The sequence below is a fragment of the Sphaeramia orbicularis genome, chromosome 2, assembly GCF_902148855.1.
Source record: "Sphaeramia orbicularis chromosome 2, fSphaOr1.1, whole genome shotgun sequence".
Taxonomy (NCBI): Eukaryota; Metazoa; Chordata; class Actinopteri; order Kurtiformes; family Apogonidae; genus Sphaeramia; species Sphaeramia orbicularis.
This window is the reverse complement of record NC_043958.1, coordinates 11,655,407-11,673,008: the sequence shown is the minus strand read 5'-3', so window position 1 is coordinate 11,673,008 and position 17,602 is coordinate 11,655,407. Positions and strand designations below refer to the sequence as shown.

The 17,602-nt window shown below is 36.7% G+C and overlaps 1 protein-coding gene and 1 long non-coding RNA gene across 4 annotated transcripts in view; one reads left to right on the top strand and one right to left on the bottom strand.

Annotated features, from left to right (window-relative positions):
• The window catches only part of mcf2la (mcf.2 cell line derived transforming sequence-like a), a 74,116-nt gene that overhangs the window by 28,270 nt on the left and 28,244 nt on the right, over positions 1-17,602 (bottom strand). For all 3 annotated transcript variants that reach the window (XM_030151716.1, XM_030151723.1, XM_030151711.1), the window contains exons 2-4: positions 7,176-7,259; positions 3,278-3,392; positions 716-806 (exon numbers count right to left, since the gene is read on the bottom strand). In XM_030151716.1, coding sequence (XP_030007576.1) covers positions 716-806; positions 3,278-3,392; positions 7,176-7,259 — 290 coding nt within the window. The remainder of the gene's footprint in view (positions 1-715; positions 807-3,277; positions 3,393-7,175; positions 7,260-17,602) is intronic.
• Positions 1-17,602, top strand: part of LOC115431409 (uncharacterized) — a 55,478-nt gene that overhangs the window by 11,241 nt on the left and 26,635 nt on the right. The gene's annotated exons all lie outside the window — the stretch shown is intronic.

Genomic DNA, 17,602 nt, shown 5'->3' with positions numbered 1-17,602 from the left:
TTTTACTGTTTTCATTTTTAATTCTATGGCTTCAGAGGGCCACAATTGGTAACTTTGATCCCTAAATCTGTCTGTTGTAAGTCCCTCAAATTACTCTCTGCTCTGCCTACCCCATCTCTTTTCTCTTGTATTTGTTGTAAAATCTGTTGTCTTAGAAAGAAGTGAAAGTTTGCACTTAGAAGTAAGCTAGTAGGCTAATGGCTCACAGATTCAAGACTTGTCCTGTAAACATAACCACAGTGAATGAGACAAATGACTATTTCTGCATTCAGTGTATCTTGGTGAACACACATATGCACAGTGTGTTATGCTCACATGGTGTGAGACTCCTCCGCCCACTCCATCACTATGTGACTATTTTTACCTTCTCCTCTGCCTCGTTCCAACATACGAACAGGACAAACAGTCGGCTAATTGCCACTATGTCCCTTGTCCTACCTCAGAAGTGCACACAAACACCAAAACCTTCATTATCTAAGTGGCCACAAACCAAATTATACACACTTACAGCTGACACTAGCAGCTCCACCAGTAGCTCCATGTTCAAATAATCATTAACACATGTAGAGTAATGCACAGAAACCACAACAGCTGTTTCTAGCTTCTAGTAGTACCTCATCAGCAAATGATGCATACAAACAAACTGATCCACCGATGCACACACCTTGGACACACACCATCTCAGACATACATGCGCACAAACAGAGGTTCTTACTGCGATGCGGAGCAGGGTGGCCTTGACGGCAGCCCATCGGTCCAGTCGTCTGTCGATGATCAGGATGAAACCCACTCCTGATGCTGCAACGCTGCAGAGAGAAGCAGACTCTTGTCATTAAGGAAATCAGCTCGATGTGTGTTTGTGTAAATTCACAATTAAACGGTTGTAAATACTCCAGAGAAGAAACATCTAAGGGCTTGTTGATATATTGACCCTGAATGGCTGAAAATTAAGATGAGGAACAAGTCTGTGTGTGGAATATGGTTATTAAATGTTGTTTGTGGTCATAGCCTTTTCTCATAGTTGTGTCTTAAAGAACTTTTCACAATGAATGGTCTTTGAGGTACTAGAGAACAGGAAATAAGCCACTGTTTTGGTACGTTTAGTAATTCAAGAGGCCTGTTATAATGATTTGTTTTGTTGTCAGTAGTTTCAATTGGGCTCTGATTTAGTACATTTGTAGCTCCATGAAGGGCAGTACTACTTCATAACCAATCTTCATCTGTCAAATCACATTACTTCATTTTCACTGGAAAAAGATATTCAGATCTAACATTTAATCTGGAAAAACATATCTAGGCATTTCACATGTTAATATGCCTCACAACAGTCAGACATAATACCTGCTGATCTTCAGCTTGGTTAGACTTTTGTGATGATTTTTGCCATTTAATTGCTAGAACTGCCTTTTTTATTAGTTAATCATCTATATTTATTTATTTATTTTTGTGTCACTTAGTTGCCAGACTAAAGTCCTCTTTGAAAATGAGCTGCAGTGACAACATGTCAGCCTGTTCTTTCTCATTTTGTCTTTGTGCAAACTAGTATCCTTTCCAGTGACTTATTTTGCATAGTGATATAATATTATGACATTGTACTCCTAACTAAACATTGCAATGCACTGTGGTGTAATTTTCTTTATATCTAATACATAGTTTTCTCTCCATTAGCTTTTTTTTAATACCACAAAGTACTGAAGATATGTATTACTAATAGCAGTGATTCTGAGGTTTTTGTAGGTGTAAATGACACACAAATAGGATCAAAATGATTATAGCGAACAAGCTGTCGTAATCTTTGGCAGCCTGTGTGCAGTCAGCGTTTGTCATCAGTTTGCCCATATGATAATTATGAGAGACCCTTGTGATTACCATGGCAACCTTGGCTGTGAGATTTTGTGTGTTGTGTGCATGTGAAAATAGAAAATGTATTGGAATCATTCATTCCACTGGTTGGACCATATGTAGGAGCCTCATTAGGCTGATGTCCGTGTGTGTGTGTGTGTGTGTGTGTGTGAGTGAATGCAGCATTTCCTGCAAAGATCCTGCTGCTGCACAAATTCACAAGCACCCTCACACCTAGACACACCAACAGAAAGGATGAATTTTACAGAACACACACAGACCCTGGTGGGCCAACATACTGCTGAGCTGGTCCATCTGGGTGTCAATATCAGCCAGTTTTCAAATGAACCCGCACACATACACACACAGAGGGAAAAAATGGATATACCCAGTGGAAGCTGCGACAGCAAATCTTCAATCCATCACTACCGGGGAAAAAAATCTCTGATTCAGGCAGAATTTGTAAAAATCTTCACAAAATCCAGGATAGAAAACACACAAATATCCTTAAAAATCCACTGTCACAATCCACCAGTAATCCATTCTTGTGGGATCTTTCCTCATTCTCTTGCTGTCAGTGTCCAATTCCTGCGTCTACATTCATTTATTACAGCTCGTAGAAGGAGAAGGGTGACATCCTTAAAGAGCATCTCCCTCCTCCTTTTCCTTTTCCTTCTACCCTCTCTCTGCTGCTGCTTCTGCTGCCGCTCCTCCACCACCCGCTCCCCACCCTCAGCCAATTATAATCCAGCGTTGCATCTTGCTGTTACCAGGCAGCCAATCGGAGGAGAGTGCACAGCCGATTGGCAGCCGGGTGCACACATAGCTGGTGGGGAGAAAGGGAGGGGACGCGGACAACGGGGGGTGCAGCATATGAAAGGTGATGAGCCGCCAAAAAAAAAAAAAGCACCAAAAGGCAGCCATGATAAACACACATGAGTAGAAATGTATATATACAGGATGGATGGATAGATTTGTTTGCTTCTGCAACCTTTCTCTTAGAACTCTGTGTAAATGTGAGTGTTTTTGAAGCACTCAGCAGGAAAGGAGAGGTGAAAGGAAAGGAGAAGGGGGGCGACACAAGGAGGGAGGAGGAGAAGTAAGAATAGAATAAGAAAGGATGTAACAGAACATATTTTATTAATTGTAAGACATAGTGTTTTAATTGAAATTTAAACTGTTAAACACCTTCCCACAATATTAACCTAAAATCTTATGAGGTCATGTGGTCATTTAATTTGCAAAGTACCTAAAATGAATTATATATTATGATCATTCTTTTGTGACAATGTTATTATGGTGGACCTGCTTGTATTGTGCCGACATCTGCTGGTTGATTTTGGTATTACATCTCTGATTTGTTCGGCCAGATGCCTTTCACAGATTGGCTGCACATTTTCATGCACATGTGTGTCTGTGTTTGCGTGACACAAACCTGGGCACACTGGTCAGGTAGGCCAGGACGTTTTGTAGCTCCTCCTCCCCCAGCTCTCCGAAAGCCGGGAATTCTGGGAAGACGATGATGGGGCCGCCGTTCATCCCACGGCCCCCTGGGGACACAGAGGTCAGGGAAGAGATCAGAGTAGGTGCAGGTGGTGTCAAACAGGGCCTTTTGATTCTAGAAGATTTACATTGACTAAACCATTATCGCAGGATTAAAGGGGCGTCCACTGAAATATTTTGTCAGAAATGTGAGGAAAAAACCCAGATTATCCAAACTTGGATTTAGAGACCTTTTTTATTTAAAGCAAAAAAAGGAAAAGGCAGGAGAACAAAGCAGGAGTCTGGTACTTAAAAAACATAAGTGTGTACTTGTAGGAGGTTTTGTAGATCCACAAATGCTGCATCATGGGAAATGTAGAACCCAGCTATGTGTAAATACACATATGCAGTCACGGAAAAAATTATTAGACCACCCTTGTTTTCCTCAATTTCTTGTCCATTTTAATGCCTGCTACAACTAAAGGTACATTTGTTAGGACAAATATAATGATAACAACAAAAATAGCTCATAGTAGTTTAATTTCAGATCTGATATATAGCCATTTTCCATGGTTTTCTTGATAATAACTCAAATCACTTCAGCTCTTACATCAATAGCTACTGCCAAAAACAGTGCTTTTAGGCATTCTGTTTTTTCTTTTCTGTCTGTTTTAGTCACATGATACACAGGAGTTAGTACGTGATTGCATAACCATTGTTTTTGATGACTTTTGATGGTCTAATAATTTTTTCCGCAACTGTACATACATTTCATGCTCAAATCAATGTTCAGAAAGAAATAAAGCTAAGAGTAAAAAAACATTTTAATTTAATAATAATGTTGACTGAAAAATATCAAATTTTTCAACATAAGGAAATTAAACTGTACAATGGAGCTAAAACAAAATGGAATTTCAGGTGAAATCAGCTTGCTTGCAGTCTTTAATGGCACCTTTTACTACATAACTAAAATTAGTCAGTTCATCCATTTGATTCAGATTCAGAAAACTATTTATTCCATACGGGCAATTCATTTGCAGCTTACCACAGACATCGGTCAACATTCAAAGTGCAATGTGACAAACATGAATCAATATTCAAATACAAGATAGATCATTGGAAGGCAACTACAAATAGATACATTAAATAATCAACAATAAATAATCAATAAATACCACTGCAGGCTAAAAGACTAAAAGACCCTGTTAGTTCTGCTGCTTTGAAATAGAAATTAAACATATCTCAAACTAAAATGAAACCAAAAACCAAAGCACAAGACAAGTGAGAGGCAAAGAGAGAGCAAGTGAGAGGCTAAAATACAGACACATCTGTTTAAAAGGTCAAATAAATGAAACAGGTTGGAACAGAGGGCTGTACTGCAGCTGTAATCTGTAAATGGAGCCCAAACAGTGGCGATGAATGTCTGAATCCTTTTATGACTGTAATCTCTACAAACTTTGAACCAGTGTCACCAGGATTATCCTAATAGTTGATTTTATTGTTGTTTTTTCCAAAGTATTCTGGTTTGAGGTACAGATACACAATATATCAGCCAGCCAATATATCGGGCCAATAGATAGATTTTTTTCAATATTGGCCAACAGCTTTATTTATTTATTAATTTTTTTTGAGAGCCAATATTTGATCAGTTGTAAAAATGTTACAAGATATTTGATCAGGCACCTGTGTGGGCAGCACTTCAAGTTCAATAAATGTTAAAACAGTACTATGTGTATTAATAATTTTATTAATATTGCTGCATAAAAATCTTAAATATGTGAGTGTTTCAATTGTATTTTACGGTCACTGTGCTCTAAAAAAAACTGGCCTCAAAAAGCGGCTGTAGATATTGGATGACCAAATTTTTTAAAATTGGCATCAGCCTTAGAAAAACCCATATCGGTTGACCTCTACTTTGATGCTTTGGTCTTCAAGACAAATAATGCTAAACTTGAAAAACTTAGACAACTGAACTTTTACATGACTATCACTGTAACTGCATTAGTGTTTTAGTTTATCACTTAAAAGATACAAACTAGATTGCACTGAAAAAGTATAAAAGCCCAGATGAGAGAGACTGGATTCAGAAGGGCCTCACACACATGTACACTTGGCCTTCTACTTCGTTGGTGGGTCAAGTTGCAAAGCAGATCATCATGGTGATGAATTATTCACATGCCGTCACTGGGCAGGCATTATCGTCATGGAAACCCAACACAGGGCCCTAAGTGTGCGTTTCAGTGTGGAGGAGCGCACATTGCTGTGTATATACGTCTTTTTAATTTCACATTGTGTGGATTTCTATGGGAGTTGTTTGTTGGTGTGTGTACCATGTGTGAGTGTGTGTCTTTATCTCTATCTGGGTCAACCTGTCATCACCAACTGACAAAAGTGAAAGTTTTCCTGCAAAGAGGTCCAGCATCAACAGAGTGAAACTCCACCGACAGCCTCTCTCAGATCACATTATCCTATTGCATAAAACTACATTAGTCCACCTTAAACTCTTAAGATAATACTTCTCTGTGCTCGAACATGGTTTGAGATTATCTCCTTACCAAGTTGGCAAGAAAATAAACATGTAAAACTGATGATTTTGCCATAGATTCAACAACAACCATAATAGCAAAGAATTATTATTCAATATTTTAACTCTAATTTATTGTTAACGTTATGTTCCCCATCTGCAGATCCATCTATCAAAAGTAAGTATGCATTTAACCAGAATATTAATGACAAACTTGTTGAATATTATTGTATTTTCAGAATATGATCAACAACGAAGCTGTCAAATCACACGCTTTTCAAGATTCTGGAAAATGAAGCTGCATGAAAGTTAGGTTTATACTCAAATATCCATCTTTTATAGAGCTGTAACCTTCAGCTGAAATAATACATCTGCAACCATTTTTCTTAATCAGTCTGCAGTTTGTTAAATGATGACAAATGTTGTTGGATATTTTTAGGATTTGTACATTAGTATTTTCCATTGCTGTAAAGTAATCGACTACTTATAAGAGGAAGCAAAAGATGAATCGATAATGATTAATTTAATTAATATAAATTCAAACTGATAGTAACTCATATAAATAATTATAAATACTAAATTATTTAAACCATTGTTGTATTGTGGCTGCCTCCACCGCTACTGCCGCCACAATAATACTTGCAAATTAGACTATTGGTATTACTATCATATATTTTTGTGTTGTTGTTATTATCATTATTACAATAATTATTATTTTCCCCCTCACTCCCCCCTCTCTTCCCCTTTTCCCTATCACCCCTAATCAATCTATATTGTTCAATTGCTCTTTACATTTATTATCTTCTTCATTGTAATATAATGTCGTTGTTGTTTGTCATTACTCTGTCGTTGTTGTTGTTTTTGGTTTGTTTATTTGTTTGATTTTCCTTTTGTTTATGTGTTGTTGTTGTTTCCCTGTCTACAATGTGTTGTTAACTATCACTAAAAAAAAAAAAAAAAAAAAAAAAAAAAAAAAAAAAAAAGATGAATCGAGAATGACTCACTGTAGCCCTAATTATGTCATAGGATGTTATGTGAACTGCTCAGGTTTTGTGTGTAGTTACATAACTCGGTACTTTACTTAAAGGTGTGTTCAACAACTCAACTGTCCGGTGTAATCTAATTCAAAAACCTAATTTGGAGATATAGTATAACGAGAACTTAACAGGGGCCAACACCAGTTCACGACCTTATGTAGCTTTAATTCCATCATGGTTGTCCACTTAGTGAGCGCATCTATACATTTAAGTTAAGTGGCGGTGTAGGTCAAGTACACGTGGAGCCTGGGGAGCAGTTTGAGTGTCAGGAATAAAGAAACCAAACAGACCTGGAAGGATTGCAAACTGTTTCTCCAGTTCAGAGCCGATTTCTGCTGCGCACAGTGTGCCCTCATCACTCTGCAGGATTTCATCTGTAAACAACAAGAAAAGATGTTAAATATGGCACATTAAACTCACTTTCAGACGTATATAGTAGAAAAAACTAACTGTATATGAGAACCCAGGGCTGTTACAATGAGCTGAAAAAGTTAAAGTGCAGTTATAGATGGGGTCAAAAAGGTGTAAATCAGGAAAACTTCATGTAATTTCACTTGTATGGAAATAAAGGGATGAGGTATTGATTGCGAAGCACTAAGTGATATGTAATAACCCTCAGTTTTCTTTCCAAGACCAATAAAATACTAGTATCACCATTAACAACAATACTTAAAGATGCTACAGTAAATAATTTAAAATGGATATGCAGGTTTATATTGTTTGGTTTATGTACTTTCAACAATGCAGGGAGCATTAGTACATTCACAGAGCCATAATTCCCATTTAACCATGATGGATGGAAGGAAAAGTATTTCCCATCTAAGTGGATATATGTTATTTTCTTCTTTATGATCCCTTTTGTACCTGTGTGTGTGTGCATAAAACTAGAAAATGGGGCCTCTGCACACATTTATTTATTAGATGCATGAACCAAAATGCTTAAATGCTACTGTACGCAAACAAAAAATGACTTTCTGATATCTCTCCTGTTAAAACCATTGTTGCCATCTTGTTGCATCATTTAGGTAGTTTATATCTTGTGTCTTTTACTTTTTTTTTCATCCTTTTTGTCTTGTGTCTTTTACCACTTAGCCCTGTCCATCTCAGAAGAGGTGAACGAGGTGGTTGCTGAAAAAAATGCACTCTAAAAATAAGTTTAAAAATATATATATACAAGACATTTTTGCTTGAATTAAGCAAAAAAAAAAAAAAAAATCTGCCAATGGAACAAGTGAAAATTATCTTGGTAAGATTTCTTGAAATAAGATTGTCAAGATCTATTGTCTAAAAATAAGTTTTTACATCTCACTGAAAAGTTACTCTTTAGGTGATTATGTCTTATTTTAAATGTGATGAGATATTTTGACTAGAAATGAGAAAAATACACATGGTAAGATTTAGGTTTTTTCCAGTCTGGGAGAGGGGGCTCTGGGCTTCCCTGATTCCCTGAAGCTTTCTAAGTAATGGTGGATGGACGGGTGGATGCATGGATGGATGGATGGATGGAGCGAGCGAGCAAGCTCTAGCACAGTTTGACTCCTTTACATGTTTTGATTTGCCCAACCAACAGTCCAAAATTCAGTGACTGTCAGTTTAATAACCATTAGAAATAATCATAAATGACCATCTGCATGTGAGATTAGTCCATTGTTACAAGAGTCACCACATTATTTTTGTCCATCCATTAATCTGCTATGTTTTAGTAAATAGCGTCTACATCTGTTATGTAAGAGTAGTGCGGAAAAAAGCACAATCATGTGGTTATGTTGCATTAAATAGAAATACCCAAGTACTAGTGCCATTAAATATACTTAGTTTCCTTTTACCACTGCAGCTGTGTGTCAAACAGCCTCAGTAACCTTTTCTACCCCTAAAGCCAACTCTACATTGACTTTTCAGAATAGAGGCACTTGAGCACAAAAAAAAAAAAAAAACAATAAAGAGAGGGGGGCAAAAAGGGACATTGAGAAAGAAAAGCTGGACAGATAACTTCTCAGCATGTTGGAAGCTTTGAAGCGCACACATCCTAGGTTTGAATTAAATAACCCATAAGGACCCAGTGTGACTTCTGTGGCAGTTCTCAAATGTAACCTTTCCTATTGGATTTATCACCATTTATTCTAATATTATCCTCTGAATTTTGCATTTTTTCCAGTGAAAATCATATATTTTCCAATATTTAATTCACTGATCATGTTAGATTTTCATAAAAGCTCAGATTAAAATCAAAGGTTATTATATCAAAACAGAAAAACAATGAACAAGCAGTGTCTTTTTCAGTCCAATCTGTCTTTAACTGAACATAAACCAAGTGTCCATCCAGTGTCATTGATCCAACTCCATGGGTTTTACTGGTGAATCAATGTTGTAGAAGATGACGGTGTTTCCATGGTAACTACGGAGCCTCTGAACATCCAAATGGGTCATATTTGATGACCGTGAAAAGATGACAAACTGTATTTGACACCAGTTATTGACATGGATTAATGGATCAACAAGAATTAAACAGTTTAGACCAGTAGATGGTTTGGTTAAAGGTGGACTTTGGGTCTTTAAGGGTTAAAGGTGGACGTTTGGTTCTTTAAGGGATAAAATACAGCCATGAAAGATATTTTGGTGTATGGTGGTGGAAAAAAAACAGATATGTGGTGAACATGTTGCTTACAGTCAGCAAAAAACTGCAATATAACACAATAAAATGGCATAGAAGAGACCGTCCAGAGGTTTGAGACTGTATTTGCACTTGTAAAATGGGACACAGAGGAAATTTTTACACAGGAAATGGTAAAAATGGACTTACAATACTTGACTTCTCGTCGTCTAATATGTGTATCACAACTGAAAACATTAAAAGAGCTGAGGGGGATGCAGGACGAGGGGATGGAGTAAACGGCATTTGGATTTCCTCCTCTCTCTGGTCAAGAGGGATTATCGTAATCTCATTTAGTTGTCCGAGACGAGTAGACACAGAGATGGAAAGAGGGAGAAAGAGAAAGCATTTCCACCACCCGAGGATTACTTGTGAACAATCATGGGTACATCTGTGAACGAAAGCTGAGAATTTTTGAACATGTCTGTGTGGTTTTGGTGTGTGTGCTTATAGACAAAGACTGGCGCTGAGACGGGCGTGAGGGGAATGTGGTAAGGTTTCCAAGTCGTATGTTGGACCTGGCACTCGAAGGCTGTAATTATCATCCAAGTGCAACCCAAACAGACTGTTCATAGTTAAGAAAGAAGACATATACCCTTGTCACCCAGTCGGAGCAGGCATACTGATGGACTGTCAGCTCAGTCTGGGCACTGTGGTGTTAAAGACCATGTAAAAAGTCTGACTTGTGTCTTTCTACATTTACTTCTACCTCTTATCTCCTAATATTTAATACTTTACTTACATGTTTGCACAGCTGCAGAGACATCATGGAAAATTAGATTAATGATGAGTTATATACGGTAATGCAATTAGAATTTTTATGTAAATTCATCAAGACATGGTTTCAAATAACTATACATTACCACCTTTATTTTCATGTTTCATTGTGATCCTCTAAACCAGGGGTGTCAAACTCATTTTAGTTCAGGAGCCACATATAGCCCACATGATCTGAAGTGGGCCGGACTAGTAAAATAATAACATAATAATATATATATATAAATAATTTCAACTCCAAACTTTTTTTTCTATTTTTTGAGTGAAAAAAATAAAATTACATAATGAAAATGTTTACATCTAGAAAATATCCTCTAAAAAATGCTAATAACATGAACTACTATAAACAAACAAATTTATTAAGACAATTAAGTGCAGTTTTAACAATTTTATGCCTCACTTTCTCATTTACACATGTGCATTACAACTTATAGATTACAGTGGATCTACAAATACACAAAACATTTAGTAACAGGCAGAATATTGTTGAAATTGCACTTCTCTTAAAACATGTCACATTATTCATATTTGTTTAGGTTGTTCCCCTTTTTTGTAAATGTACTTTTTTTTACACTAAAACAAAGAGAAAAAACTGGAGTTGTCAGTATTATAGGTTTATTATTAGGTTATCATGACATTATTTTACTGACTGACCCACTTGAGATCAAACTGGGCTAAATGTGGCCCTTGAACTAATATCTTCAGTGTACTTTTTGCATTTAATGAATAATAATAATAATAATAATAATAATAATAATAATAATAATAATAATAATGGATTAGATTTATATAGCCAACAGGACATCTTATGAGCTGTAGCCATGATGTGTCCCAATATTTTTGTCCATATAGTTTATAACCAATATTTCCTTAAAGATAAATGGGAGATTTTTCTTTTTAAGTGAAATGTGAAGAAAGTAGATGGTTAGTTGTGTTAGAAAATTATTATTTACAGTCAGAGCACGAAAAATATTGTAGAAATTTAGAGGTACATTTAGTATCGTAATCATGGTTTAAAAAAAAATCAATGTTGAGAAAAATTAAACCTGAATTCAATGTGTCTGAATACTTTTGTCCATATAGTGTAGGATCTGTGTGCATACCATCACATCCGAACCTAAAATTACAGTGTTCAATTACAAAAGTCATTGTTCTTTTTACAAAACACTGCAACAAAAATGGTTATTTTCCCAAAGCACAGGTTGGGTAACTTAGCAATATTCAGAAAGAGTTCACCCTTTATGTCCTTATATGAATATGGTAACCAAAAAGCAAGCCTCATTTTCATTTTCACCTACTTCACACAACATAGTCTGTCCTCCCCTGATTAGTATTAAACCTGCTGGCCTCTCTGATGAATGATAATGTTCCCAATTGCAGCCCTGCACATAGGGATCTTTGTCTTGTTTCTCTGTACACAAGAAACATTTTGCTCCTAATCTCCTGAATATCAGTTACATATTCTCGAAAATGAATGACACATGCAAATTGAATTAGCCCAGGAAGTGAAATGTCTGAATGAAATATCTGCCTGTGATCAGACATCTTTGTAATTCCATTCTGAAGCCCAAGCATTTCACATTTAAGAGAATTCTCAAGGATAACATTCCAGTTGTTTGTTTTCTTGAGGTAACATTAGAGGACCTAAGAGGATAATGTGGACACTGTGGTTTCCCGCATATGATGAAGAAACGCGACAGATTAAGAGCTTAGATCTTAAGTAACGCTGCATACAGTATGTCAGCATAGCTTCGGCGAGACAGTCACACGGCACACTGTGGGACACATGAGGGTGATATCAGCTGTTTAGGGATGTTTGGGACACACAGAGCCTTTTGATCACAGAATTACTGAACAATCAAATAATCAGGGACATATTGTGTGTGTTGTTTTGTAAGACTGGAATCACATTAAGGTAGTGGTTGCCAAACCGTTTTCAACTTTAGACCAAAAAATGAAATTTGGCCCCTCATATGGACACACATTTCTAATAACAACACATATGAATTACCATAAATGTACAGTTTCATTCCCATTTCATCTTCTTATGGCTTGTTTAGGTAGTTAACTCTTTGCCTTTGTTTTCATCTTCTTGTGTCCATCTTCTTGCTTTATGTCCATCTTATTATATTGTTCTTATTTTCATCTTGTGTCATTTTCATCTTTTTTACATTTTATACATCAGGTTCATCTTGTTGGATCATTTTCATCTTGAGGTATCATTGACATCGTCCATCTTGTTGTGTAACTTTTGTCAATTTACTTATTTCAGGGCCATCTTGTTACATCTTTTCCACTATATTTCACATGGCTTTGCTGTAGTCAACATTTTTTAACTATTCCAGTGATCACTTCTTTTCTTTCCTTCTATTCTATGTTTTTTTTTCCATTTATTATTTTCTTTCAGTTGGCGACCCAATGAAAAACAAAAACAACAAAACAAAACAGCTTCACCACCTATTTTGTGTCCTGACCCTAACTTTGGGAAACTCAGTATTTAGTTTATTTAGTTTAGTTTATTTATTTGTTCCTTTCATGAAAATGGACAGTAGAATTTGTGCATAAATGCACACTACATTTTCAAATCAACACCTCAATGACTGGAACGGAGCAGCAAGAAGAAAACATGTCTTATATTTGTCTGCCCCCTAATTGAACAACTAAAAGAAAAATAAAAGATGGTCAGCCATCACTTACAACGGATTTTCAACAGCCTACACCAGCAACATTTTGATTGTAACAGCAACAAAACAAACAAAAAAAACAATACAAATTTACAAGCTCAAAACAATTGATAATTGACATCCAATTTAAGTTTCAAGTGCATATTGACAATTCTTTCTACATTTGTACTTTTTTTTTTTTTTTTTTAAATCGATGAATATCTGTACAGCTTTTTAAATCCTGTAGTTGGAAATTCCATTTTTTTACACCAACAACTGAAATACACATTTGTTTCAATGTAGTCCTAGCAATTTGGCACTTAAAATCAAATCTTCTTCTATGATTTTCATCCTCTGAAGTAAACACAAACAGCTTTTGCAGGTTTTCCAGTAAAACTGTTTTTGGCTTTGAGCATAATTTGGAATGTCTGGAGTTCTATTAATTCTGTAAGTTTCAATAAATCTGATTTAAGAAATAAACGATAATATTAGAGTAATAAAGGGTCTTCAGGTGTGGTTCTCAACTGGTCTGGCTTCAGGACCCACTATCACCCCTAAATGACAAGCTGCGACCCAGACTGAAAGTTAAACTTCTCAAATTTATTTCATGAAAAGATGGTGTGTTTTGAACCTGAGATAATACAGAATACCACAGTACGAATGATATACCAAAATGACCAGCAGGCAGTGATGTTAAATATGGAAATATTCCATTTAACACTAAATTAGGTACATTTTAACCAAAGCAAAAAGTGTACAAATGAAAAGTAAATTCAGTCACTTATTCAAACTGACTTAATCAGAACATTTTAGGAATAGCCATTTTTAACACGCTGACAAAATTAATTCAATAAATAAAGTGCAACTAGTGTTTCTTAACATTGTTTTTTACCCACTGAAAATTGGTGTGTGACCCACTTTTGGGCCGTAACCCACCAGTTGAAAATCACTGGTCTACAGGGTGCAAATCTGAGAATAACATTCGTCATAGAACTTTGACTGAAAATATACGTGACTGTCATTAGTAGAGGAATAAAAAAGAAGCAAAACAGGAAAGAAAGATGAGTGAGCAACATCTTGAGGGACTTAATGAGAAGGAACTGAGGACAAAGAAAAGAGAAGTAAAAAGTAATGGGTCTAAAAGATGGAGCAGAGTACAGGGAGAGAGAGAGCTACTATTGCACTAATGCAGACCAGCTTTAATAGACGTCCACAAACCACAGAGCTTCCAGTACAATCTACCAGCCTGTAATTTAACCAAAACCAGAAACACTGCTATAATTAGTCCACTACGAAGAGAAGAGAAGAGAAGAGAAGAGAAGAGAAGAGAAGAGAAGAGAAGAGAAGAGAAGAGAAGAGAAGAGAAGAGAAGCTTTGAAATCTTGGAAAACAGTGAATCCTCTGCAAGAATGAAGCTCTGAAGACAATGATTTTGTAGGAATATGTGACAAACACTTCCTCTTATGTTATATACAGTGTTTAAGAGGCTGACTAAGTGTGAGCTGGTGCGGTGTCATACATCAGTGTGATTCAGTGCGTTGGAGTCTCTCTGGGCCAGCTGTCAGTTCAGTGTGTCAGGCAGTAAGCTCTGGCTAAGACCCAAACTCTGGATCATGGCCAGACATGTGCAGGGCTCCGTCTGCTTGACCTCCACACTTTAACCAACAGTCATGACCTAAAGCAGTTGTCTCACTGTCCAAATAAAACGAAACCAAGCTGAAATCTGTCAACACAGTCAGATGTCGTATGAATAGTTAAATGTCACTGATGCAGAAAACTGTCAAGTTCCTCATTTTCCTTTGAAACGTTCTCAGATGGCACACAACACTAGTGAGTGGATCAAACGGTGGTGTTTGAACGGCAGGGAGGAGCACGACAACTGAGTCCGTCTAGTACACAACTCACCTAATAACAAATATGTTATAACTGGACGAATGTCACGACCTTCTAACATCATCCGGCAGTTAAAGTTGATGTAAAAATAAAACAACACAAACAAGACAGTAAAGCGTAGACTTTGAGTGAGGAACTGTATGTAGAGGTGTGTTGGACTGTATAATCTGCAGAGTTAGTGCAACAGTGCTAATTTTAGCTAAAGCTGTCTGTCTTCATAGTGGAACCTGTGGTAGATGACCACATACAGTGTGTTAATGTAATGTTTATAGTAGGGCTGTCAAAATTAACACATTAACGTGGATTAATCCATCATCGTGATTAATCTGATTAAAAATTTTAACGCAGTTAACCCATCTGCAGCGTAGAATGACTCTGAACGTCTCTGGCAAGGCATTTCGGGCAGTTTGTCTAAGTAGAGTTAGCGTTGTGCATCAACAACTGGGCAGTTGATCCAGTAGTGACAGGCAGCAGAACCAACCCATAAAGATGGAAGATGCTAAACATTGGCCCACTGGATGGAATTTTATTTATTTATTTTATTTATGTATTTATTTATTTTTGGTGGAAATTTAAGTACAAAAAAGCCCAAGACAGAACAGCTGTTTCAAGTTGTTTTGTTGAAACTGTTGAGGGTCTTTAAGAAACACATTAAGTGCATATATAGTCCCTTCTTTCTTGAGTCTGTTTGGTCATGCAAAATGAAAAGCAATTAATATAGATTAAAAATGAATGATATTTAATCGGGTTTCACCAAAATTAATCCACGGCAACCCTATGAGTAATCTGATTAAAAATGTAATCAATTGACAGCGCTAGTATATAGGTGTTCATTCTCTTGCCACAGTTCAGACATTTCACTTCGCACTACAAATCTTTTTGCCTCCCTTTTCCTCATCTTGTGTTTTAACATAATCTCTTGGGTGGTACAATTGAACCCATTAAAAAAATCTTTGTGAGAAATACTTGGAACAACTTGATCTTCAGACTTCTTGACTTGAATCTTTAAACATGACTTCATGTGATTTTTCAGGGAATACCTCCAGCTTTAAATTCAACTAATTTAATTATCTACTGTATATTAAAACTTAAATGCATGGCTGACTGTACTAAACAGCAGAAAATGGACTGTGTTACAGTTTCAGTTTTACTGGGAAAATTCTGCAACAGTACAAAAACAAATGTTTTGGCTCAGCACTTGTGATCAGTCATGCTCTGCAGGCAGTAGTTCCCCAGGGAAAAGTGATATAATCTCCTCATTGCCACATATTTTTGACAAACACTTTTCTCCACAGTATTATCAGAAAACCACAAATTATTAGCCATGTCTTCTGTCAGTTGGTGCCGCTGGTTTTTTATCATCATTGCCGTGTAAACATGGGTCTCATTTCTGAGTTAGTCAATGTGTTTAACAAACATAGGGCCACACTCATATTCACTCTCATTTTTACCCAGTTAATGTTATGACAAAAATCTGCACAAATTGGTACAAATTGCACACACCTTCATGCCTGTGTGGCTGAATGGTGCAGCCACATCAGACATTCAGGCGTCGGGATGCTTTTCACTGCTGCTGAAACGCTAAAACTCCCTGCTTTGTCCCCAGCTGAATGAATGAAATTAAACTATAGTGGCAAGGCTGCAAGTGAACCCCTTTACCCACCAAACAACACACACACACACACACACACACATACTGCAAGTAGGGCAATGCAGCCAAACACAAATAGTGATTATGGGGGGCCAAGAAAGAATGTCCCCCCGCCTCCTTGTACCCCTCCCCCAAGCTGTGACACCCCTTTCCCATTTCATTCATCCTTTTCTCAGGGGCTTAGCTGAAGGGGCAAAATGATAACATAACTAACATTTCTCTTACTAAAAAACATTCACGTTTACTTCACTGTAATCAAAACAATTATCCGAACCTACTAAAGTCACTACAAAATTACTCCTCTATCTTAATATAACAACATCCTTGCATGTTATTTTTTTAGCATGTAAGAATGACAGGATATGTAGATTAATAAGACGTAGGATGTATATTTTTTGACAAGAAATCCACTTAAAACTTTTGTATACTCCAAGATGAATGCCTGTTTGTGTGTATCTGTGAGAAACTACAGAAGTAAACAGCACAGAGGAGGAGGAGGAGGAAGGGGGGGTGAGGGATGGATGAGGCAGTCGGAAAAAAAAAAAAAAAAAAAAAGAGTGTAGAGGTGCTCTTGTCTCAATAGGATGAAATTGAGGACAGGGTTTCTTTACACATGCCTACATATTTAATGTGCTGGCCTACTGCTGTCGACACTGGATGTGTTGGCTGAATGGCAGGGGGGTTACGCAATGTCACCTTAGTACTGTAAAATATACTTCACCTCAGTATGTAGTGTCTACTCTTAATTTTTATCCAGCACAAAATCAGTCAGATTAGATAGATAGATAGATAGATTTACTTTTTTAATCTCCAAGGGAAAATTCAAAATATGGTCACCGCTCCACAATGAATACAGAGTGTAAATAGCTAAAAATAAGTTAGATTAAAAAGAAAAGTAGAATTAAACAGACAAAATGTGTGTTCTACCTAACATATAAGAAAAAAAAAACAGAGGAGAGAGGTGTTCTGGAGCTTCTACCTCCTATACACCCCAGCACAGCTACATTAGTACATGCAGTATGACTTTTTACCATTTTAACTGCACTTGCAAATGTTACCGTTATCACTAATGTTGGTGGGTTT